Source organism: Salvia miltiorrhiza, chromosome 1, assembly GCF_028751815.1.
Source record: "Salvia miltiorrhiza cultivar Shanhuang (shh) chromosome 1, IMPLAD_Smil_shh, whole genome shotgun sequence".
Lineage (NCBI taxonomy): Eukaryota > Viridiplantae > Streptophyta > Magnoliopsida > Lamiales > Lamiaceae > Salvia > Salvia miltiorrhiza.
In genome coordinates, this window is record NC_080387.1 from 45016968 (window position 1) to 45041649 (window position 24682).

General features: G+C 36.2%; 1 protein-coding gene, 1 long non-coding RNA gene and 1 pseudogene across 2 annotated transcripts; all 3 read right to left on the reverse strand.

Annotated features, from left to right (window-relative positions):
- Nucleotides 1-8996: 8996 nt before the first annotated feature.
- LOC130985759 (loganic acid O-methyltransferase-like) lies at nucleotides 8997-10730 on the reverse strand. Its single transcript, XM_057908881.1, has 3 exons — nucleotides 10580-10730; nucleotides 9787-10425; nucleotides 8997-9465 (listed from the first exon to the last, which is right to left on the reverse strand). Exons 1-3 carry the CDS (start codon nucleotides 10640-10642, stop codon nucleotides 9148-9150), a joined length of 1020 nt encoding a protein of 339 aa, XP_057764864.1. The 5' UTR covers nucleotides 10643-10730; the 3' UTR covers nucleotides 8997-9147.
- A 3739-nt stretch (nucleotides 10731-14469) lies between these two features.
- LOC130985768 (uncharacterized) lies at nucleotides 14470-15580 on the reverse strand. Its single transcript, XR_009089077.1, has 2 exons — nucleotides 15143-15580; nucleotides 14470-15041 (listed from the first exon to the last, which is right to left on the reverse strand). It is a non-coding gene; the product is annotated as an uncharacterized LOC130985768 (long non-coding RNA).
- Nucleotides 15581-18437: 2857 nt separating this feature from the next.
- Nucleotides 18438-19838, reverse strand: LOC130985738 (loganic acid O-methyltransferase-like; annotated as a pseudogene).
- Nucleotides 19839-24682: the final 4844 nt, after the last annotated feature.

The following is a 24682-nucleotide window of genomic DNA, read 5'->3' on the forward strand; positions in this document are numbered from 1 at the left end:
GGCTCATTTGGGCCATTGGAATGATCACATCTGCGCAGAATGTCCTACGCAAAAGGAACCGGAGTTTGGGAAAGGCTTCCTACCTAAGCCTAACAAGAAGAAATTCCGGTCCGACGAGTATGAGGAGTATAGGACTCCACGTGGAAGAGCACCTCGGGCACCAAAAAAGTGAGATGCCCGACAAGGACAAAGGAGTCATGTGACTCAAAACAGGAGGACCACCCACTAAAAGAAAAACGACGAAAGTGGGTGGAGAATAATACAGGCCAACTACCCACTGGCAGAAGTGGGTAATTCTACAGGAGCTCCACTCATCAAAAGAAGACAAAGGATGGTGGAAAAGTTGCAGGCCCCCACAGCATGATCAGCCGAATAATGGAGTGATGGACCACGAATAAATGTGAAAGCACTAGAGGGTATCGGCAATAATGGTCGACAAAAGAAGATGGCTTTCACTATCAAAAAGAGGTGGTCCACATCAACAATAAAAGGAAGGTTCAGCTCCATGTGAAGGCACTAACTAGTGTTGGCAATCATGGCCGACAAAAGAAAGTGGCTGTCACCATCCAAGTTAGCTGGCCACGAATAAGGAATCCAATGCCAACTACCAAGCAATTATAGAGGGCAGCAGACCTCTATAAGACCCCAAGTTCTGGAGAGGAAGAGGATCCGAAAATCACAACACCTTCACATTACACACTCTCTCTCTAGAATTTATCCTTGTAATTTTAATTTTCTGTTTTAAAATTTTGTTATAGTTTTAGTTTTTAAAAGTTTTCAGTTTTTTATTTTATGTATACAAGTATTAGCTACTAATGAGTAGCTAAACAAGTTTGTCTCCTCCCTTTGGGAGATATTATGAAATAAATTAAATATTTTATAATTCCTCATTAAACGCTTTGTTTTTGCTCAACTTTCCGGGTTAGTAAAGATTTTTCTTTCATTTTTCAACAAAGTATTCAACGTCGAAGCATAGTGAAGGAGGAAGGTTGCAACCATCTCTTGCGAGTGCGTGGTTGGACGGAGCCTGGTGGGCAGATGGTCCGTAAAACGCAACAAGGACTGACTCCTGAAGATGACCAGTCGGCGAAAGGTATAATGTTGATTTAATTTTGGAATTATTTTGAAGTATGTACGGAAGCATGTTGGGCCTGATAATTTGATTTGATCTTGACATTATAATTTTTAGAAGCTCATAAGGATTATTTTGTATGGGGAAAGAAACATTAGGGGTATTTGTGATATTTTGGTTAAAAAGAGGGGCAAGTTTCTAATTAAAGAAAAACTGGCGTGTCAAAAATGGACAAAACTCTAAGTTCATGTATTTTATTGGATTTTCCTAAGTTGGTGTTAAAAATGGAATTTATCCATAGTTGGTGTATTTTCACGCAAATTTCCTTTAATAAAAAGATAGGTGGATGTATTTTTAATGGTGGGTAAAGGGTAGAATAGCCATGCAGTGATTGTTTAGTAAAAGATATATTTTTTATGAACGTCGAATAAGATAATTGTGCTATATTTTTTCGCGAACGAAGAGAATATTTTTTATTGGCTTATTTTTCAAAAATATGCCGAACTTTGACCATGTATTGCCTTTTTTGGTTGAATTTATAAATATTGCAAATATTGTACTATTTATTTATTTTTTGTTGCTCAATTTACGATGAGAATCAAAATTCCCATCAATTAAGAATGACATGGACAACCGGAAACTAATGTGGCTTTATTTCATAAAAATAAAATTAAACATACACATAAATAAAAAATATTTTATCCACATATTCTATTCTCCCTAATCTTCCTCATCACCCACCTATTCTCGGATGGGATCGTTTAATTTGTCCCACAATTTAGTGTGTATCACCATGTGCCACTCTTAATTTCTTTATTTTATAATTTATTTTTATAAAAATAAAAATTATTAGTATTATATTATGAACTCTAATTAATATTTATCAGTAAAAGTTGAAATTAAAAAAATATATATATCCTATATTTGAATTAATTAATCCAAACAATCTATTATTAATTCAAATAAATATTAAAAAAATTATAAATCCTAGTTGGATGAGTGAACTCTTGTTAATTATCTTTATATTATATTAAAACATAATAAAATAAAATTAAAGAAAAAATAATTATAAATTATAACAAATTAAGAGTGGTACACACTAAATTATGGGATGGAGATCTCATTTCTTGATCCATCCCATGCCCTAACCACCACCCTTGACTGCCAAACCTCCGTCAACAATGCGCCAGATTCTTCGATATCTCCAACACCCACAAAGAAAGAGAAGAGAGAGAAAAGAGTAGGCATAGGGTGGGTCAACCAAGTATATATATGGAAGATTATCAAGCACCCAGACTCTCTTCTAGCCAAGATTCTCCATTTTGAAAGCAAAAGTTACACATAATTGTTTGTTTACTTGGCATTCCCTTTGTTGAGGACGAGATCTACTGTATAATCCCTATCCCACCTGAATATGGAGGAATTAAGTAAGGACATTTGAAGGTCTGGAGATTTGGTTCTTTAAGTTGTGGGCTATGTGAGGTTTAAGCATAGGGAGCTAAGACAAATCTGCCACAGGAAAGCTCCGAATCATAGAGATCACTTGGGCTTGGTGGTGGCAACAGTGAGTCGACAAGTTGGATATACACCAACAGTTCTTCTTGGATGCGATGATGCTGGGAATATGGTTCTGTTTCGAGCATGATCTGTTGGAAATCCTTGACATCATCTAATGATACGCAGCGGAAATAACAATCAAGGAAAAGATCTAGATTTACAATTGATTCATGTGTAGAGATTACAAACACACAACAGTTAGAATAACTTACTTGTTGTGTAGCAAACAATCCTGTAGAAACTCTTCTTGTAATCCTGCAGTTGAATCCACTACTATGGTATCCACGCATATTGCAGATTCGATGCAGGAACAATTCCCGATGCACAATTCAATCTTCGAAAGCTAGGAAATCTCTGATTGAATTCTATAGTGCTCTAAGTGTTTCTCTCTTGTGATTTTACATATCTCACGTTTGTTCATCTCTTAGACAAAAGAAATATATTCCTATTCTTATAGGAATAAGACATGCATGTAAACCCTAGGTTAAACAGGCCGGGCTTTTCTTTTGTCTCCAATTAATTAATCCAATAGTCAAACTATTTACTAATTAATTAAAGCTTATTAGAATATATCAAATATATCCTAATCTAGTCCATATATCTTTCAATCTCCCACTTGGACTAGTATTAGATTAAACACCAAGCACTATCTTTGCACCCTTGAGCGAATCAACAATACACATAAAGTGTGACCCAATAGGCCTTCATTATCGTCGATAATCAAATTAAAGTCTACACAAAACTCCTAGACTGCGTTGTGTAGCGAACTCGATATATGAAGAACGTTTACGTGGATTCTGTAAACAAAACCTTTATGCGAAGATATAGTAACATCTTTTCATTCACGAACCACTCGATAGAGCCTAGAATTTGCCATTGTGTCTTTCTAATAGCTCTATCAATTTATCTCATCTTTATTAAATGACCTCCATCGATCACGTTCAACTTTTAAAGTTCGAACATATCAATTGCACTGGCCAGTGACTTAACGGTCAAGTAATATAGAGAAACTGAGTGTTCTTCTCGAAATGTAAATCGAGGAATGAATCCTATCTTGGCACAACTACCACCTTCCCTTATATCCCGATATACCCAACACAAGCCGTATCTACCCCTTTGGTTGGAGTGCAAGCATTGTACTTGGTCAAAGTATACCATTCAATAAGTAAGATAAGCATTGCCCTCAAGTCAAAGGACTGTCACAATCTCCACACACCAATAATCATAGACACCAAAACAAATGATATATTGGTTGGGTATGCCAATACTCTCTAAAGTATCCATGCATCTATCACGAGTATCTAATATCTCATAGTCGTGGGAACAACTATATTCTCTAAGAATGTGATACAGATCGCATGCCAACTTATAACATATCATCAATATCCCAATCTTGATGATCCTTAGTTGGGGCTCTTTAAGAGTTATACTCTATTGCTAACCTCCCACTAAATTAGCAACAATATTAACTCATGGGAACATTTAATTGAATGAAAACAAATAATCAAAGTAATCAATCAAATAAATGCATAATGCCATTAGTGACATCAAATGTCATAAATGTGATCAAGTAATAAGTCTCAACACAGATTATTTCTAGACATATTACTTTTACTCCCACTGACTAAAGCCAGTCTCGAAGATATCCAATTCCCAAACACTCAAAGTGTTTGTTATGATTCACAATGCATAACAATTGGTCAAAATGATTAGCAATGTCCTCTTATGTGGGAACATGCTCTAACATAATCTCTTGTTTCTAATATCTCTTAAAATCTGCCAACGATGCTAAGCACATACACTACACACCCTGTGTAATGAAAATCATGACATTCATGACCATCCTATTGCCCTAGCGTTAGGATCATTCTTTGTGCATTAAATCTCATTGTCATTAGAAGGACAATCCTTCATTGACAAAAAGATGCCATATTCCATTGGTAGATGTCCTTTCGGACTTCTTCATGGAATATCGCCTTAACATCTTGTCTATGTAAGTGGATTTTGATAGCCTAACAGTCTATTAGCTCAAACTCAATAGATCTGGATCCCAAGGATATAATAGGCTTTATTCAAATCCTTCACCATGAAGGAAATTAACAACTAGTCTTTCATGGATTGCATCATGAGTACAATAATTTTCATTTTCGATATGTCATACATAAATGATGATGAAAATTGTGTTCTCATTCTTGTGTTTCCTATAAACACAATATTTTCTTTACTTTTGACCAAAATCAAACGATTTGATTTCTTTGTCAAAACATTGGTTACATATTCTAGAAGCTTGTTTTAGTTCATAACAACAAGTAACATCTCAATGGACTTGACTTTTGCCATTGGCGAAAAGATTTCATCATAATCAATGCTCTCGCACTGACTATAATCTTTTGCCACTAACCTTGCCTTGCAGGTTTGCACATTATCATTAGCATCAATTAGGTATTACCCCAAATGATATCTTATTTATGGTCTAACCGGTCCATTCAGATTTTATGGCTTCTTGCCACTTCTAAGAATCTATGACTATCATAGTTTCGCATAAATTCTAAGATCATTACCAGTTTCAAATTCTTTCTCGTATTGATCTTAGACCAATAGATTAATTCTTTGACTGGTTTACGTTCTCTAGAACTTATACGACGTTGCATTTGTGCAGGCTCTTCGTTATTCTGAACTTGAGGAAGTTGATCCGCTATATCATGATGAAGAATCTTCGACATCCAATGTCATATCTCCCCCCGTATTGAAGAATCTTGCATTTCTGCAAAATCTTCAATACCGGTCTTATTGGATGTAGATGACGCTCTAAGTAGTGCATCAATACCAATGAGATCATGAACAGCTCCCACTAAATCCTTGTTTAGACCGTCTAACAAGTTTTCTTCCTCCATGTTGACTTTGTGTCTCTCAAATCTTGTCAAGATCTAAGTCATATCGATCTTGTTCTCTATAGACCAAGTCTTTTCAAGAAACATCGCAATCCTAAAACTGAGAACTTATATTTTCCAAGAAAATAGCAGTATTCTCGTGTTTTCTTCGGATATCCCACAAAGTAACACTTCTCACTTTTGATTCCAACAAATCAGTGAACATTTTCTCTACATATGTAGTGTAACCCAAGGTTCACACATGTGTAAAACTATGCTTCTTTCAATATCACATTCATATGATATTTACTCAACTAATTCAATTGGAACTTGGTTCAGAATATAAGCAATAATAAACAAGGCATGGTCCCAAAGATACACCGGAAGTTTTGAGAAGCTCATTATGGATCGAACCATATCTAATGATGTTCGATTTCTCCTTTCGGATACCCAACTCAAATAAGGTATCCCTAGAGGAGTCCATTGTGAATGGATTCCATATGACTTCAAGCAATGGACGAACTCATGGCTTAAGTATTTCTTTCTCGATCTAATCGTAGAGATTAAATACTTCTCCAAGTTGTTTCTCGTCTCCTAACTTAAACTCCATAAATTTCTCAAAGTTTCTGATTTGTGTTTCATAAGATACGCATTTCCATACCTTAAGAAATCGTCTGTGAAAGTTGTGAAGTACGAAAATCCACTTTGTGCTTGAGTTGAAAACGGTCCACATATCACTATGTGAATCAACTCAAGTACTTCTTTAGCTTGTATTCCTTTCCTAGAAAGTGGCTCGTTGGTCATTTTAACCTTGAGATGTGATTTCACAAGCACTTTAAGACTTTACGTCAAAAGTGTGAGATAGTCTAACTTTCTCGATCTTGTTATTCATTTCTCATTAAGTGACCAAGCCTACATGCCAAAGTTAAGTCGGACTATTCGCATTGCTTGTGATAGTTTATTTTACATACTGAGGATATTTTGTTCGTATTGAGCAAATATAAAAGTATTCTCAAGTGAAATATTTTCATCTCCATTAAGCAAAGTAGAATAAATTCTATAAGCAAAATGGAAAGAAAAACTTCAATGTCTAACACGAGAATGAAAATTATATTCCTCGTAATTCCAAGAACAAAATAACAATCTAACATGTCCACAAACCCAAAGATAGATCAAATCCATAAGACCTTATGCATTCAGCAGCAACTATTGCTCAAAACAAATGCACAAGTCAGATTTCTTTGGTCTCACTCTCTTGTTTTTAGTTAGACAATACACATTTTAACAAATGTGTGAACTATAACTCGTATCTAATACCCAGGAGTATGAGTTGTTACATGTTCACCTCAATGAAAAATATACCAAATTCTGCTATCAAAACATCCAATGTTTTGAACATCAAGCAGTATCCCTTCCAGTGTCATTTTCTTGACAAAAAGTATTTCATCTTTGGGTAACTTCTGCTTCTTTTGGTTTCCACCTTAGGATGCAAAATTTAGTTCTTTGATCCTTCTTCTACCTTTTCTTTCTTTTTGGGTTAGAATTGGCAGAAGCATTAATCATAAGAACTTATTTGTCCTTAGTGGAAGACGATTCAAAATCGTTCTTAACATGTCATGAAACTCATGGCAGTGTCACTGTCCTATTGTTCATTTTGAATTCAGTATGAAGTTCACAAATGAGACAGATGATTACTGCAAGATTAAGTTGATTGAGACAATATTGGATAACCTTGATCCAATCGATGTCAATCTCTCATTAACTCAATCTTCTTCAAGACATTCATAGAGACCTTGTCTACTCCAAGTAGATTGATCCTGAAGAGATCCATTAGTATCTAATACTTTATGGTCTTAGCTTCTGAAGCATTAACGCTCTTCAGGTGTATCAACATCTCAATTGAAAACATGTGATCACGTTGTTTATGCAGTTCCAAACTCATTGACACAAACACGACACATTTAGCAGAAGTTACATCATCCAAATGCTTCTTATAACTTCCATTGTCAAACATTTTGAAAGTTTCTAAAGTCGCATTAAGGATGATGCGGATTGATTTGTCCAAGACATAGTCAATCCTATCTAGCCTTAGCACCAAACGCAAATTGTGCGGTCAATCCAGAAAGTTTGACCTAGTCAATTTACCATATCCAACAAACATATCTATACAGTTGCAGATAAAACAGAGATAAAAGAAAGCAATAAAAAATCGAATCGAATAAGATCACATTTATTTTACTAATCAAACAAGGCATTTTGTTTTGATTAGCTCCCACTATTTTTGCATATTTTATGACCCCAACATAAAATACGAATTTATTAAACATAAATTATAGTGGTCCAAAATCCAAGTCAATATTATGCAGCCTCTGCTTGGGCTGATGACTACAATAATATTACTTAGTAGGCCTCTAAGCCAATTGCAACAACCATTTTGCAACTCTTGGTTGATTAATCTAATTAATCTGCGTCCTTAAATCACTTTGGTCGAGTTTCACGCCACAAATGATCAAGCAAGTCAACCCCATCACACGGTGCCAACCTATGCATGAGCCCTGGCCTTGTAGATTAGAGCAAACACTTTGGTGTAAATACTCTTGGTCGAAAAGGATGGGTTGCTCAAACAATTATGATGGACGACGCGTTTTATGCTTACACAAAAGACTTATATTTAGTGGGGATTTAGCATGTGATACTAACTGCTTATATTTAATATCCAATATTAAATAGCAAAACAAATTGAAAGATATATGGACTAGATTAGGATATATTTGATATATTCTAATAAGCTTTAATTAATTAGTAAATAGTTTGACTATTGGATTAATTAATTGGAGACAAAAGAAAAGCCCGGCCTATTTAACCTAGGGTTTACAGGCATGTCTTATTCCTATAAGAATAGGAATATATTTCTTTTGTCTAAGAGATGAACACACGTGAGATATGTAAAATCACAAGAGAGAAACACTTAGAGCACTATAGAATTCAATAAGAGATTTCCTAGCTTTCGAAGATTGAATTGTGCATCGGGAATTTTCCTGCATCGAATCTGCAATATGCGTGGATACCATAGTAGTGGATTCAACTGCAGGATTACAAGAAGAGTTTCTACAGGATTGTTTGCTACACAACAAGTAAGTTATTCTAACTGTTGTGTGTTTGTAATCTCTACACATGAATTAATTGTAAATCTAGATCTTTTCCTTGATTGTTATTTCCGCTGCGTATCATTAGATGATGTCAAGGATTTCCAACATGATCTTGGTCTGGTGATCATCTACACCGTTTCGTTGTTGGCAATACATGTTTTACACGACAATATTTATCAGGGTTCGGAGTTGTTAAGTGATTTGTGGGATGCCTTTGAACATGCACTCGCAAGTATGTGGTGCTTGACTTTTGCCATGCTCGGAAGATACAAATAGTTTCTCAGGATGTAATGATTTGAAAGTCTAAGTTTTCTTCTTGGCTTCTTAATATATATTGTATATTCTTACTTGAATTAATAAAAACATTTTATTTTGTCTAAGAAAAAGAACAATGAAGGTTTTATTTTAATAGGACATACTCAACTGGAGGGAGACAACAAATAAAATAGCATTTGAAATAAGAGATATAGATGGGGTGGGGTGGGAGTGATTTGTAGAATTATTTGCGCTTGAGCAAAGCAAAGATGCCACCTCCATGTGCTGCGTCGACCATCATGTGAGTTGGGAGGCGCATGGCCCTCACCAACACCTGCTCCGTTATCTCTTCTCCAAAGTGATCTATCAGAGTTCCTTCCATGGCTGCTCTAAGGTGCATTACTACATTAGTCTCAGCCGTCGCAATGTCCACGGGTTCCACCATCTCCATTTTCACGATTTCGAAACATCCATTTTTTTCCACAATTCTCCTCACATCATTTATACAAGCATATACAATTGGAATGTTGAACGAGTCCACTACCTCCTGCGCTAACACTCCCTGCACAATATCCAAAATAAAAAGTGGTTATATAGATCAACACTAATAATTTTTACAGATAATTAATGTTTAAATCAGGAGTAATTTCAACCTTACTTTTAAAATGTAGTAAACAAGTATTCAATCTTTCAATATTTTGGTGACCAAGATTTTACTCTAAACTCGTGGTTTGAGATCTTGATTCGAGAAATCAAAGTCTAGACTTTGTTGGATTCAAGGAAATCAAAGTCTGGTCGAAATTGTAAAACTACTGGGTCAAAGTTAATGAAAATTATGGCTAATTTTTATTAATAATTGCAGAAATTAGAATTAAAGGGCTACCTCTTTAACCATGTCGATGAGTATGGCCTCGACAAAAGTAAACAACACGGTAGAACGGTGTTGAACGTTTGCATGAGATACACCGCCGACGAGAATCACAATCATCCCTCCGCCTACAATTTCTTGAGCTCTACATCTCAAGAAATTCTCCAAGTCTTCCTCCAACTGCTCTGCATAAGCTTTCACGACCGCGTCGGAGGCGCCGGAGTAGTGAATTCTCCCCGCGTTCCACGCCGGGGAGTCTTTCACCTTCAACCCCTCCGGCAGCTTCGACAGCCAGTGGAGTGCGCCCGAGGAATAGGCGATGTGGATGGAAGAGGAAGGGAACAATCTGCCGTAGAAGGAGCCCGCCACCGCCGCCGCGAAGTAGTTCCTTTCCTGAGGAAGAGAGGCGAAGAGGGTGTTGAAGTCGTTGCCGATCTGATCGTTGAACAACACTTGGAATTCGAGGTTGTTAGTGGACGACTTGTGTTGCACGGCTTCGATGATGGTTTCAACGGCGTGGAATGTGTTGGGCCCCACTGAGCATCCTAAGTCGGCGATGGCGAATCTGGTCGAACCACATAACAACTTGTCTGTCTCCACATTCTGCATCACTGCCTCCTTTATTGCATCCTCCACAGCACTTAAACCACATCTCTGCAGATATCATACGAACCTTTACATGCAATACATATATACATAATATGAATGGAAAAGGAATACTAGCTCTAGAACAGGCAAAATGGATTAATTTTTATAAATCAATTAATTGGAGAACTCAAAATGAAATTAAATTGAATAACTACTTCACCTGCAAAGTGGAGTTCTTGCTGTAGCTATGCGTGCCGTCACCACCATTCATTGGAGAAGCCATTACTACTTACTAGTACTCTATTGATTTACTATCTTTTTCCTGAAATGAGTGAAATTAATCCTTTCGATTGAAGTGAAGGTCAATTACAAATCTCATTTCCCGATATTGTATATATAGAATCAAAAGATTGATTAATCGTCTTATTATTAATTCCGTTAATTGATTAAGAATACGAATCTCCAGCTCATTTTGTCACTAATATATTTAGTATTTTCACATGAGTTAGCTAGAAGCAAGCTAGCAACAAATTATATAATAATGTTTGATCTGTCCCATTTTTGAAATAATTTGGTCTAAACAACAGATGTAATTAATTATTACTCTCTTTATCTACGAAATATATATAACATTTGATTCAAAGTAATCTTTAATAAAATCATAGGTAGATGTATTTATGCATACCGAAATTTTATTAAATAAATATAAATAATCTTCTAGCAAGTGCGGTATGAAGAAAATTGATATCGTTGTCATACCAAAGAATTTCGGTGCGGTACCGTAATTTACGGTATACCAAGGTATTTTCGACATTTTTTCGATACAATAAGTGCGGTATACCGATTTTTCGGTATTTTAGTCCACCCCTAGTTATAATGTATTATTGGTAAAATAATCCAATTTGATCAAGTATTAGGATCCATGATGGATAATTTGACTCGCACTCTAATTATCAAATTGAATAATTATTCGTCACTCCAAAGTTGAATGAATTATTCAATCATCTTCTGATCCTATTAATCTTATATATCACATATACTAAACCAAACACCCTCTTATTGGATAGTACCACAGACGAGTCAGAGGGTTTTTTAGGACAATAACTTAGGTTGATTTGGAAATTAGGACAATAACTTTCGAACTTGTAAAAATATGACACTAATTAATAAGTGTTGCATCCGCAGGACTTCTCGACCAATTATCGAATTTTCGGACTTTCCTGCATGGTTCAAGCACATGACATTCTATCTGGAGCCGTAAAAATGACGTGTTGCCACATAATCAACCCCTCCGTGAGGGTTGTCATGTACTTGGTCCGTGCAAAAAAATTCCCAAAATTCAGTAATTGGCCCATAAATGTCTTGTGGGTGCAACATTTATTAATTAGTGTCCTATTTTTACAAATCCGAAAGTTATTGTCCTAATTTCCAAATCAACGTAAGTTATTGTCCTAAAAAGTCCTCTGACTCGTACCACACACACTAAACTAAACACCCTGTAATGGTGGGTAAAGGGTAGAATAGTTATTTAGTGATTGTTTAGTAAATATACAAGGGGTACATGTTTGTAAGTTTCAATTATACGAATAAAATATGAGGTTCATATTCTAAAAAAAAGTGATAATGTTTTATGGACATTGAATAAGGTAATTTTGTTTTATTTTTCATGAATGGAAGAAGTATTTTTTGTTGAGTTATTTTTCAAAATAGATATTTTTTGTAAAATACACGAACTTTCAACGAATTCTGGTTTTTCCCATAACCTTTAAAATTGAAAAAAAAAATATACCATCTTTCAAGTTTTTCTAATTTTTCCCACGAATATGAAATACCCTAAAATAGAAGCTGATTTTAGGGCTTTTGACTTAGATCTTTTGATACTTAAGCGTGAGAGATTTTTAATTCACAGATACATCGACTTTATTATGCCACTTTTATTATTCCTCAAGCTTAGGTATCAAAAAATCAAAGTTAAAAGCCCTAAAATCATCTTCTAGGTATTTCATATACGTGGGAAAAATCAGAAAAAATCGAAATATGGTGTATTTTTTTTCAAATTTTTAAAGTTATGAGAAAAACCTGAATTAGTTGAAAGTTCGCGTATTTTACGGAAAATATCCCGAACATTGACTCTATAGTGCCTTTTTGGTTGAATTTAAAAATATTGCAAATATAGTATAGTATGTATTTAGTTTTGTTGTTCAATTTATAATGAGAGTCAAAATTTGGTGAATTGAGGATGACATGGACCGCCGGAAACTAATGTGACTTTATTTTCATAAAAATGAAATTACACATACACATACACATACAAATTAATTATTAAATAAAAGATATTTTTCCACATCATCTAATCTTCCTCATCACCCACCCCATGCCCAAAAACTGAAACCTCCGTAAACTCTCTCCCTAATTGTTGGTTTACTTGGTGTTGGGGACGATATCTATTGTTACAAGGTACTCGGTGGCAGGTTGGGGATGAGCGTTCATATAGAAGATAGCTTGGTCGAGATGCAGACGAGGCTGTGGTAGCGTAGATGGAATGAGGAAAAACTGAAGTTGGAGACTTCACCGGTATCAAAGTTTACAGGCCTAATGATTCTAAGGGTATCCCACCTGAATGGAGGAAGGCAGTGTCTGACATTTGGGGATTTACATGCGATGATGCTACGAATAGGGTTCTATTTCGAGCAATGATATGGAAGTCTAACTTTCCTTCTCCACTTCTTCATATTATACCTTCTCATTTCAATTAATAATTTTTTTATTTTGTCTAAAAAAAAATAAGTTTTTTATTTTAATAGGACATATCTATACCTATTATAAAAGTGCCTTGTTTTATTAAATTTGATTTGCCTATATGTCCTTATTTTTCAATCTACTCTAAGGGCAATAATGTAATATCACATTAATTACCAATATTATCCTAATCACGAAGATACAAGAATTTCGTTCCAATCCCACTTTAAATAAATTTGAAATTACTCACTATGTCTATATACAGCTGGTCTTGGGTGCGACCGTCGCACAGTGTGCGACGGGTCCGCCCCGACCCGCGCCCGACCCGGCCCGTATTCCAGACCCGAAATCCTAAATTCTAAATTATTACATTTGTTTATAATAATTATTACTTTTAATAAGCATGAAATATACATTTGTTCGTACAAATGTATACTTATATAAATATAGGTATTTTCCTTCATTTAATATACAATATTATATTTTCTAAACCCTAAATTCTATAAACTAAACCCTAAACCTTGTAAACTAAACCCTAATTAGCGTGAACACTAAACCCTAATAGGTGAAAACTAAACCCTAAGCCTGAACACTAAACCCTAATAGGAGTATTTACTTTTAATAAGCATAAGATATACATTTGGTCGCACAAATGTATACTTATATTAATATAAATATTTACCTTCATTCAATATAAAACATTATATATATCAATATACATTTATATGAACAAATGTATATATTATGTTTATTAAAAGTAACAATTATTATAAACAAATGTAATAATTAGGAGTATGGGTCAAACCCACGCGGGTCAGGGTTCCGGGTCAGGAGGGCGGGTTTGGAGCCGGGTCGACCCGTCGCACACATGTGCGACGGTCGCACCCAATAATTTGCGGTCTATATAAATGATAGCTTTCAAAACAAGCATATCTAAAAAAAAGAAAAAAGGAAAGAAACACGAACACATTAAGAGATATATAAGCTGGTAAGATAATATACCACTACAAAAAATCACCCGATTAGTGACGGAATTTTTCATCGCTAAAAATAAAAATTTCGTCGCTAAGGGCCGTTAACGACGAAATAGTGATTGACTTATTCCAAATTTAAATTCATGGTCGCTAGCAAAAATAATGACGGAAAAGTATTATGCCATTAACTTTAATGACAAACTAACGACGACATTTTTCGTCGCTAAAAAATTTGTTGCCGTTTGATTGTCTATATTTAACTACGGATTAGCACGGAAAATTCCTTTATTCCGTCGCTAAAAACAACAAATTTTACATAATATTTTTTCTTTTATTTATTTATATAAAAGTATTTAACCAATTAACACAATACTAATGCAATCTATTCAACAAAATATAAACCACAAAAAAAGTCTTATATCACATTAAATTCCAACATAACAAAAGATCATATGTTCACTCTCCAACATAACAAAATATTCATAAAAAAGTTAAAATCAAATTGTTTAAAATGGTTCCATACCAACATCTAAAGATAAAAGGAATCAAGAGGAAGATGATGGATGTCCTCCACCACTATCTAGCTTCGATAAAGCTCGCTCAAAAGTTTCCTGCTGAGCCTGAAACTATGCTTGCATCTGTGCTTGTGCCTCGTCCCGCGCCCTCAACTCCTCATCTCGCCCCCTCAACTCAGCTTGCATCATTTCCTCATTTTGCTAGCTCTACTGTCTCTCTAAATCGAACAGTTCCTGCATCTCCATTAACTTCTGATGAGCAGTTGAATCGAACTGGGAGGTCGCTTCAGAATCAGTACTAGATGAACCACTTATATAGCAATGCACCAAATAGTCTCTTCTTCTTCGAGGGCTGGATAAGACTTTTGAAGATCTCATTCATATCCACCTCTGGCACCTCATCTGCATCGGGAACAGGCTGGCTCAATGTCTCAACACGTTCATTCACTTCCATCTATGTATAATTCATCATTAAACACTCTATTAAACAAGCTAGTTAAAACTAGTTATGAAAATACTTATTGCAATACCACAGGACTTTCTATTACTTTGTACCTTCTGCTTTTGCTTTCACATCATCCCGACACCAAATACTCTTTCCAACTTGCCCACTCTTTGTCAGGAATGAATGGAGGTGGTTTCACGTTGTTTTGGCACCTCTTGATCTTATGAATAAGATCCTTGTATCTGTCCCTTGTCCTTGTGTACCGTTTTTTGTATACAACATCTTCACTCAAGTCTGTCCAGTAGAAGCATGGACTCTTCACCAAACAATGATGTAATTAAGTAAATATCAACATTTAACAAAGATAACACATATGTCCAGGGTGCAGAAAATTGGACTCTTCATCAAACAATTATGTAATAAACATCAACAATTAACAAAGGTAACACATATGTCCAGGGTGCAAAAGCTTCATCAAACAATTATGTAATAAACATCAACAATTTACAAATATAACATATATGTACAAGGTGCAAAAGCCTGGACTCTTCATCAACTAAATCATACAAATATTTAGGTAAGTGCATTTTATATTAAAGAAGGCACTTACAAGTTACAATTGGATATTTAAGTCTACAATTTGATCGAGTGGAATTGAATCAAAAGTGCAGTAGCTGGCCTGCACAATCAGATTTCATATAGGACATAAATCACGACCCAATTCAGTAGTATTTAATCCCATTCATATCCCAGCATAGGAACCAAGGCTGTGAGAGTAAATTGTGCACTTCTTATAATTCAAATTATGTGGGTGCAAGGGTTATAAAGCAAGCACAAAGAGGAAATCCAATGCTTGAATTTAGAATGTGAAAGACAGCAAATAGCAGCAAATTGAGTTCTATTTTTTGGAACAGAGGTAAAACAAGTAGTTTGACAATGGAAGCAACAAATGTTGAGAAAATATAGGCCCCATTTCAACTTATACCTCAGGGAATTGTTGCAAATGAGACATTGGTTCTCCATTAAATCTGACCTGCTCATATTTCAGAATAGATTATAATAAAATCAATTGACAGAATAGAAGATGCTTTTTGTCAATCAAATATCAAATACCAAAGTATTATCCTAATTTTGATAACATATTGTACAATGGTTTGTAAGAAGTGAGACCAGTGATTCCTGAACTTGCATTCATATTTGAAGCCCTACTGGTGCAGTGGCTCAAGAAAGGAAACCAAGCCAAAGAAACACAGCAGATTTTTAGTTCTTTTTCTATTGAACTAGGACAAGGTATTATGTATTATCTAAATTGCTATAATTTTTTAACATAAAAAATTAAAGATTTTTTTTGTTGGGGGGGAGGGGGTGGGTGGGGGTGTCGGGTAGGGGGGGTGGGTGGAGGTGGCGAGAAATTTTTTTTAAAAAAAATTGGGGGGTGGGTGGTGGTGGGGAGGGGGTGGGTGGGGGCGAGGGGTAGGGGGGATGGGTGGAGGTGTCGAGAAAAATTAATTTTTTTTTTGGGGGGGGGGGGTGGTGGTGGGTGGTCGGTGGGGGCGTGGGGTAGGGAGGGGAGGGTGGAGGTGGCGAGAAAAATTAAAAAAAAAAAAAATTGGTTGGTGGGGTGGGTGGGGAGGGGCGTGGGGTAGGGGAGGGTGGGTGGAGATAGCGAGAAAAATTTAAAAAAAAAATTGGGGGTTAGGGGGGTGGGGTGTGGTGGGGAGAGGATGGGTGGGGGCGTGGGGTAGGGGAGGGTGGGTGGAGGTGGCGAGAATTTTTTTTTTTTTTTTTTTTTTGGGTTAGGGGGGTGGTGGGGTGGGGAGGGGGTGGCTGGGGGCGTGGGGTAGGGGAGGGTGGGTGGAGGTGGCGAGAAAAATTAAATTTTTTTTGGGGGGTTGGGGGAGGGGGGTGGTCGGTGGGGAGGGGGTGGCTGGGGGCGTGGGGTAGGGGAAGGTGGGTGGAGGTGGCGAGAATTTTTTTTTTTTTTTTTTGGGTTAGGGGTGGAGGTGGCGAGAAAAATTTTAATTTTTTTTTTTTTTTGGGTGGGTGGGTGGGGGCGTAGGGTAGGGGAGGGTGGGTGGAGGTGGCGAAAAAAATTAAAAAAAAAATTGGGGTGGGGAGTGGTGGGGAAGGGGTGGGTGGGGGCGTGGGGTAGTGGGGTGGGGTGGAGGTGGCGAGAAAAATTAAAAAAAAATTGGGGGGAGGGGGGGGTGTTGGTGAGGGTGGAGGTGGCGAGAAAAATTATATAAAAAAAATGAAGTATGTCATAAAATAAAATTGAAAGTGTGGCATAACATAAGTAAGCCAATAATAAGGGTAATATTGTCATTTAACAATTTATTCATTATTTTCCCACAAAGAGAACATGTGTATAGGATAAAAAAAAATCCATCAAAGAGAACATGAGATAACAAGAGTGGAAATGAGAAAATTTTTTCACCTTTTTATTTCCATTATTTTCTCATGATAATTTTACAACAAAAAAGAATGCACCCTAAGAGAAAAATTGAGAGTCAAGGGAAGAGTTAACTGAGGGTTAGCTAAAAGTTGTCAGCTAAGGGATAGCTAACTAAGTATATCATCAGCTGAGAGGAGATTAACGATTAATTTCGCGTTTGGTTGGATGTTTTTAGAATTTTGAAATGAAATCAAGTAATTTAATCCATTACTTATTGTTTGGTTTGGATAATGAGATAATCATTACCCTTACTTGAGGGTAACCCAATCACCCAATTTGTTACCCCTCAAAATAGAGGGGAAACAAAAGAAAATGAATCCCTTACTAATGTTTCTTTTCCATTGTTAAACCAAACACTTAGTAAAAGTAATGTTTATTGTTACCATTCCATTCCTTTATTTGATTCCATTCTCTTTCCATTCCTCTACTTGAACCAAACGAGCACTAAGTATGGTCAACTGAGAGTTAGTTGTTCAGATATGACAAAGTTTGTTGGCGGCGAAATAATTAATCAGTTAGTTTAGTTACTTTCTTGGAAGCTAATCTCCAACGTTGTTCTTACGACTATAAATACGACTGTTTGTGGTGTATTCGATAAAAGAGTTATTGTCTTCAGTTGTATATTACAAAGAAAGCAGTTAGAATCGAGAAATGAGGAAAAGTAGTAGTTAGTAGTGAGCTACAAGTTCTTTTCTATTCGAAAAACTCGTGTTTCGAAATCAATACATCCATCTTTTCCCTTCTCGTGAACGTAAAGTTTATAATCGAACCACAAAATTAAAATTGTTGTGCTTCGTCTTTATGTTTTCTGTTTCAAAGTTGCCTTAGTTCTAATATCTATATAAAAGTGAGGGTAGTATTTTGTTTTCACCAAGTCGAGTGGCCATCTTTCATCATTCATTCTATAAACGTATATACGAATACGATCTCGAGTCCTGACACATAGAAAATGTGAATAAATGCAAACTTGCAAATCTCAAGCAATATTTTTTTGGAGTGCATTTGTCAGTGTTGCAAGAGTAACATTAACAACATAGAAGCTATTGAAATAGAAGATGGATTGGTAGAGTTATTTGCGGTTGAGCACAGCAAAGAGTACACCAGTAAACACTTTGTCCCCCATTGAATCCAACATGTGAGTGAAGCGGAGCTTTTGTTGCATAGCCCTCTCGAATACTTGCTCCACTCTCTCTTTCCCAAAGTGATTCGCCATTGTTCCTTCCATTGATGCTCTGAGGTTCATTACTTTCATCTCAGCCTCCACTTTGAACGTTACATCCACCATTTCCATCTTCACTATTTCGAAACATCCATTTTTCTCAACCACTCTCCTCATATCCTCTATCCAAGGAAACAAAGTAGGAACGTTGAACGAGTCCATTTCCTCTTGCGCTAAAACTCCCTGCACATCATAATAATTGCCTTAAATGGTAAAGATCAAGATTTTTACTGCAATCATCCCATATATATGATAATTAAAAGTACCTCTTTGACCATGTCGATGAGGATGGACTCGATAAAAGTAAACGATACAGAAACATAATGCTGAATATCCGGATTAGGCACACCGGGAAGAAGAGTCACTACCATTCCTCCTGCTACAGTCTCTTGAGCTCTGGCTCTCAAGAATATCTCCATATCTTCCTCGAATCGATCTGCATAAGCTTTCGCCACCGCATCGGAGGCGCCCGTGTAGTGGATTTTTCCGGCATTCCACGCCGGAGAGCCTTTCACCGCTACCCCCTCCGGCAACTTGGACAGCCAGTGCATCGCAACAGAGGAATATGCGTCATGTGGATGGAAGAAGAAGGGAACAATCTGCCATAGAAGGAGCCCGCCGCCGCCGCCGCGAAGTAGTTCCTCCCATGAGGAAGAGAGGCCAAGAGGGTGTTGAAGTCGTTGCCGATCCGATCATTGAAAAACACTTGGAATTCGAGGTTGTTAGAGCACGACTTTTGTTGCACGGCTTTGATGATGGTTTCCATGGCGTAGAATGTGTTGGGCCCCACCGAGCATCCTAAATCGGCGACGGCGAACGTGGTGGAACCACACAGCGATTTGCTTAAATCAAGATTCTCCATCACTGCCTCCCTTATTGCATCCTCCACAACACGCGCCGCTTCTCTCTGCGGATATCATATAGCTAATGAATCAAAAATTACAAAAATGGATTACTTTTTTGTAATAACTAATTCAGAATAATAGAAAAGCTACCTGCCCAGTAGAGTTTTTGGCGTAGCTATATGTACCGTCACCACCATTCATTGGACAAGATTCAGCCATTATTAGTCCTCTGTTTTATGATCTGTTCCTGAAATCTGTATGATGCAAAGAAAAGAAAAAAAATATGAAAACCCTTCAATTTGAGTAATGATGAACCTTGACCAGTGGCAATAATCTGATTTGATCTCTTAAAAAAATATTACTTATAATTTGATTTTGTTGAAAAAGTGGCCACCGCTGACCCACCTCTATATAGAAATAGAGCCACCATTCACTGACTCACGGCACGGGCAGGGGCTCAAGGGACTTTATAGATTTTTCATCTAATTTTTAAAATTCAAATTTAAAATAAAAATTTCTTTAAATTTAAATTTGGGAATTATAATAATTAAAAAAAATTACATTAGAAAATTAAAAATTATATAAATTGCACCAACGACTGAATAGGACCGAATCGTGCCTAAATATGCTCGATCAAATCTTGTTTCATTCTCAATTGAATTCATTTATTGCGCATTCTTGTATCTCGAGCCAAATACACTCGAAATTTCGAGCTCGAGATATTTATTTTTAAATTTTTTTGGGGGACCTCTACTTTTTCGGGCCCTGTACGGTCAACCATCTCACGCAGGCAGCATATAGCCATTCATACGATTTTATGGTAGTTTGTTATTTTTGATGTCTATGTTTGTTATTCTCTCACTTTCGAACAAGGGTGTAAATTCGGGTTGCGAGTATCGGGTATGCCCTCACCCGCCTCGATACCCGAATGGGTATCGAGTACCCGATAGCCGCAAAATCAAGGAAGAGGGTTGGGACGGGTATTATTTTTTCAAAAACAGTGGATATCGGGTACCCTCGGGGTACCCGCATGTAATTTTTAATTAAATGAATAATTTTTATAATTATTAATTAATTTTTAGGAAATATGAAAATAACTCCCTAGGCCCTAGTCAATTCACTACTCAAATTTTCTTCATCACTGGTTTTATAAATAATCAATGAAATAGAAATGATATTTTCAAAAAAAATTCTAAAATGAGGAACCAAATACCCGCGGGTAAAGAGGGTACCTGCACATTACGAGACAAGAACACCCTCCAACGAGACAAAATACCCTCCAACAGGACAAAAAAACCCGTAAAATTAAAAATAATCAAGAACTTGCAGGAAATGAGGGTACCCTTATACTCACAGCGGATACTCCGCAGCATGTAGGCGGGACGGGTGAGGGTGGGGTTTTGAACGATTTTGTTCCACGAGTGCCCGCATTTTGCGGGTAGGGTACCTGCAAGCTGTGTTACTCGGACACGGCACTTTGGGCAAAGGTGTCCGTGTCGATACGACATGACACTTAGTAGGACACTGGATCCTTGATGTGTGTCTTTTAGTTACCTAGTTTAGTGTGTGTTTGCTATGATTTTATATGCTTTTACATGAATTGTGGTATTTTGGATGTAGGAATTGAGCGAAAATTGGAGATGGATCTTGTGGATGGAAGAATTCGAAGGAATCGAATTTTGCATGGATTTTGATGGAGTTGAGTAGATGAAGAAGAAAATGAAGAAATTTGAATACATATTTGTGAAGAATACGAAGCATGCTAGGAATTAAAGATTTAAGGAATTTTATATAATTTTCCTTTTATTTCCCTTTAATATGTTAGTCATTAGTTAGTGGGCTAGTATTTGAATTATTTTCTTAAGCCCATTTAGAGGTGCCCACGGTTCGGTTTCCGGTTCGAACCGGAACCGGAACCGCCGGTTCCCGGTTCTAAAAACTGGAACCGGAACCGAACCGAAAAATAACCCTCACGGTTTCGGTTCCGAACCGTGAACCGGCGGTTCCGGTTCCGAACCGTCGGTTCCGGTTCGAACCGTTAGAACCGTCTGTTTTTTTTTTTAATGTAATTTTTATTATTTTATGTATTGTTGTGTAAAATTTAATGAAATTTGCTTTAATAAAATAAATGACACAAGAAAATATAAAGTTCATATACATTATTTTCTAAATTGAACTTATAATTCAAAGTTATACCTTACAACTCTTGTAAATAAAATTTACAAATTACAACATTTGAATGCTAAAATAAAATTAAGGCAATTTAGTTTACAACTTTTAATTGGGGAAAAAAAGAAATAAAGGAAATAGAACTTGAGCTTAATTATAACATTTAAGTTATAATTGAGTTGCCTACGTATCCCGAAGGAATCAAAGTTCACGTTTTTTTTTTCATTTTTTTTTTCATTTTTTGCTCGTTTCTTTTTCATTTTTTTCTATTTCATTTTTTTTATTTCTATTCTTCTTTTTTTACAATATTTATTTTATTTTATTTATTTCAAAGCAATTATTATTATGATAAAAAATAACTATCAATATGAAAAATTGTAGTAATATTTTTTATAGATTACCTTTCATCATATTAATAGTAAAGGATTTTCTTACGACAATAATTATTTGACCAAATATTTTCTTTATTTTATTTTAGTAAATGATTTTCTTTATTTTTTTTATTTTTTCGTTAATTTTTTATTTTCACATTTTTTATATTTTTTTCTTTTTTTCCAATTATTTTATCTTTTCTAAAAATATTATATTTATTCATATCAATTGTTATTTTTTTTCTTACGACAATAATTATTTGACCAAATAACTAAAATTAAAAGGCGGTTCTAGGCACGGTTCCACGGTTCCACGATTCCCGATTCTAACCGTGGAACCTTCGGTTCACGGTTCCAAGGCGGTTCTGACACGGTTCCAACCCGGTTCCCGGTTCCGGTTCGGAACCGAGAACCGGCGGTTTGAGAAATCGGAACCGTAACCGAACCGGCCGAGCACGGTTTCGATTCCGGAACCGTGTATCACGGTTCCGGTTCCAGAACCGTCCCGGACGGTCCGGTTTTCCGATTCGGTTCCCGGTTCCGGTTTTTTTGGCCACCTCTAAGCCCATTAATTAAAGTGACGTGAGGTGTTTGAGGGCATGAGATTTTCTTTACTTGAGGAATCAACCCTTTGTTTTAAACACACAACAGACTTTGGCGGCAGGAGACTTGGGGGAGAGACATTAGATAGTGGCGGCTGGTAATTAGAGATTGACGGTTCCAGGAGATTTTGTTCTTGGTTTTATTTTAATTTCTTAGTTAGATTGATTCGTTGCTAAATTTTTAATTCGGCAAGAATAATGAAACATTGATTTATTAATCTGTGAGACCTAATTGGTTTTAAAATTGATTCCTATTGATTTCGATTTATTCCTAGGGTTTAAAGATAATTCTGATTTTATTTAAGCTTGATCAACTTAGATTAAATTGGATTACAGTCAATTAGCACCTCCAATCCGTAATTGTTGGAATAGGGCTGATTAGTGATAAAGCTACCATGTTCGTAGTAGGAATTAATTGGTATATTAATTATTACTAGCGTATCTAGGATAATTGATATAAATTGGGTTCCTTCATCGTAATGCTATTAGAATATTAAATCTAGGTCTGGCGTCTCCAGCTATGTTATATTTTAATAAGGGAAATAAGCAGGTCTGGCGTCTCCAGCTGTTTATCGACACAGTAAGTAGGAATTGGGATACGTCCGTTGCGATTCACGGTATCCTATAACTGGTTGGTTGATAGGGATTAATTAATCTTTGCGTCGATGATCAGAGCTTTGAATTAGTGTGGATTTATTTGAGCCGAATTACCTTTCTATTGATATTTTTCTAGAGTCTTTTATTTGATTAATTTTGCATTCTTAGGTTTAATTAATTCTTCTTAAAATTAAGGCGTGGTGGCATCACCGATTTTATAGATTTAGGGATTTGAATGATTTTTAACTGCTCTCTGTGGGATCGACCCTGCTTACCATTGTACTAATTCATTTTGGTAATTCCGCAGGAATTATTTGGTGGTTGGCGACGTCCACCAATCCTTGTCCGACTCGTAACTTGCATTTCGGACACGGGACTTTGGGCATTAGGTTTCTTGCAGTTTTTTAACAGCCACAATTTGCATTTATAGCCCCAACTTTTGACTGTTTGACTTCACTAACTTAATTAAAGTAGTAGCTGCTATGTAGTAACAGCCACAATACTAACAGCCGCAATATTCAGCCGCACTATTCACCAATTAGGAGTTTTAAATTTATAAGACTTTTTATTTTCTACTATTAAATTTGGAGTTACTAACTTATTAATTTTAGACTTTTCACTTATCCTCACTTGTAAATATATATATATATATATATGCTTTCGAAATCATTATCTTTCACTATAAATGCACTTTACAATTTATAATATATATATTTCTATTTGTTGTATCCCGTATCCCCGTACCCGTGTCCAAAGTTAGGACGGTGTCCCCGTATCTAAAATTTTCAAAAATTAAGTATCGGACTCTCGGATCCGCACCCGAGTTCGATACCCGTACCCGTGTCAGGGTAACTTAGCCTGCAAGTACCCGAATTTACACCCCTAGTTTCGAATATTTGGAGTTGAGTGATTGCAGCCGAACATGAGTTAGTTTGGTTTTGATGTCCATGTTTGTTACTCTCAATTTTACCTTTATCACTTGAATTTCAGCACAGGAAGAGTACCAGGAGCATAAAAGATTCTTATATGGGGAGTCGATGGGCGGGGGCCGCGGAGCAGTAGCTTTCATGGTTAAAGGAAAAAAAGTGGTGTCTATTAGCATAAAACACACTGCTAAAAAAAGTGCTCATAGAAATTAGTTTAAAACCGATGTCTTACATATCTACAACACCAATTTTAATCGATTTCTATAAGCGCCACTCAGTACGAAATAAGTGATTAGTGTAGATATGTGCGTGTGTTGGCCAAGTCATAAGAGATTAATATCTAAGGTCAAAGGTCTTGGGTTCGAGTCTCTTGTTGCGCTGCTTTTAAATTTCTTTATTTAATGCTGCTAATTTTTTTTTTAAAAGTGATTAGTGTATATAAAAACCAATTTAATTACCATTGTTT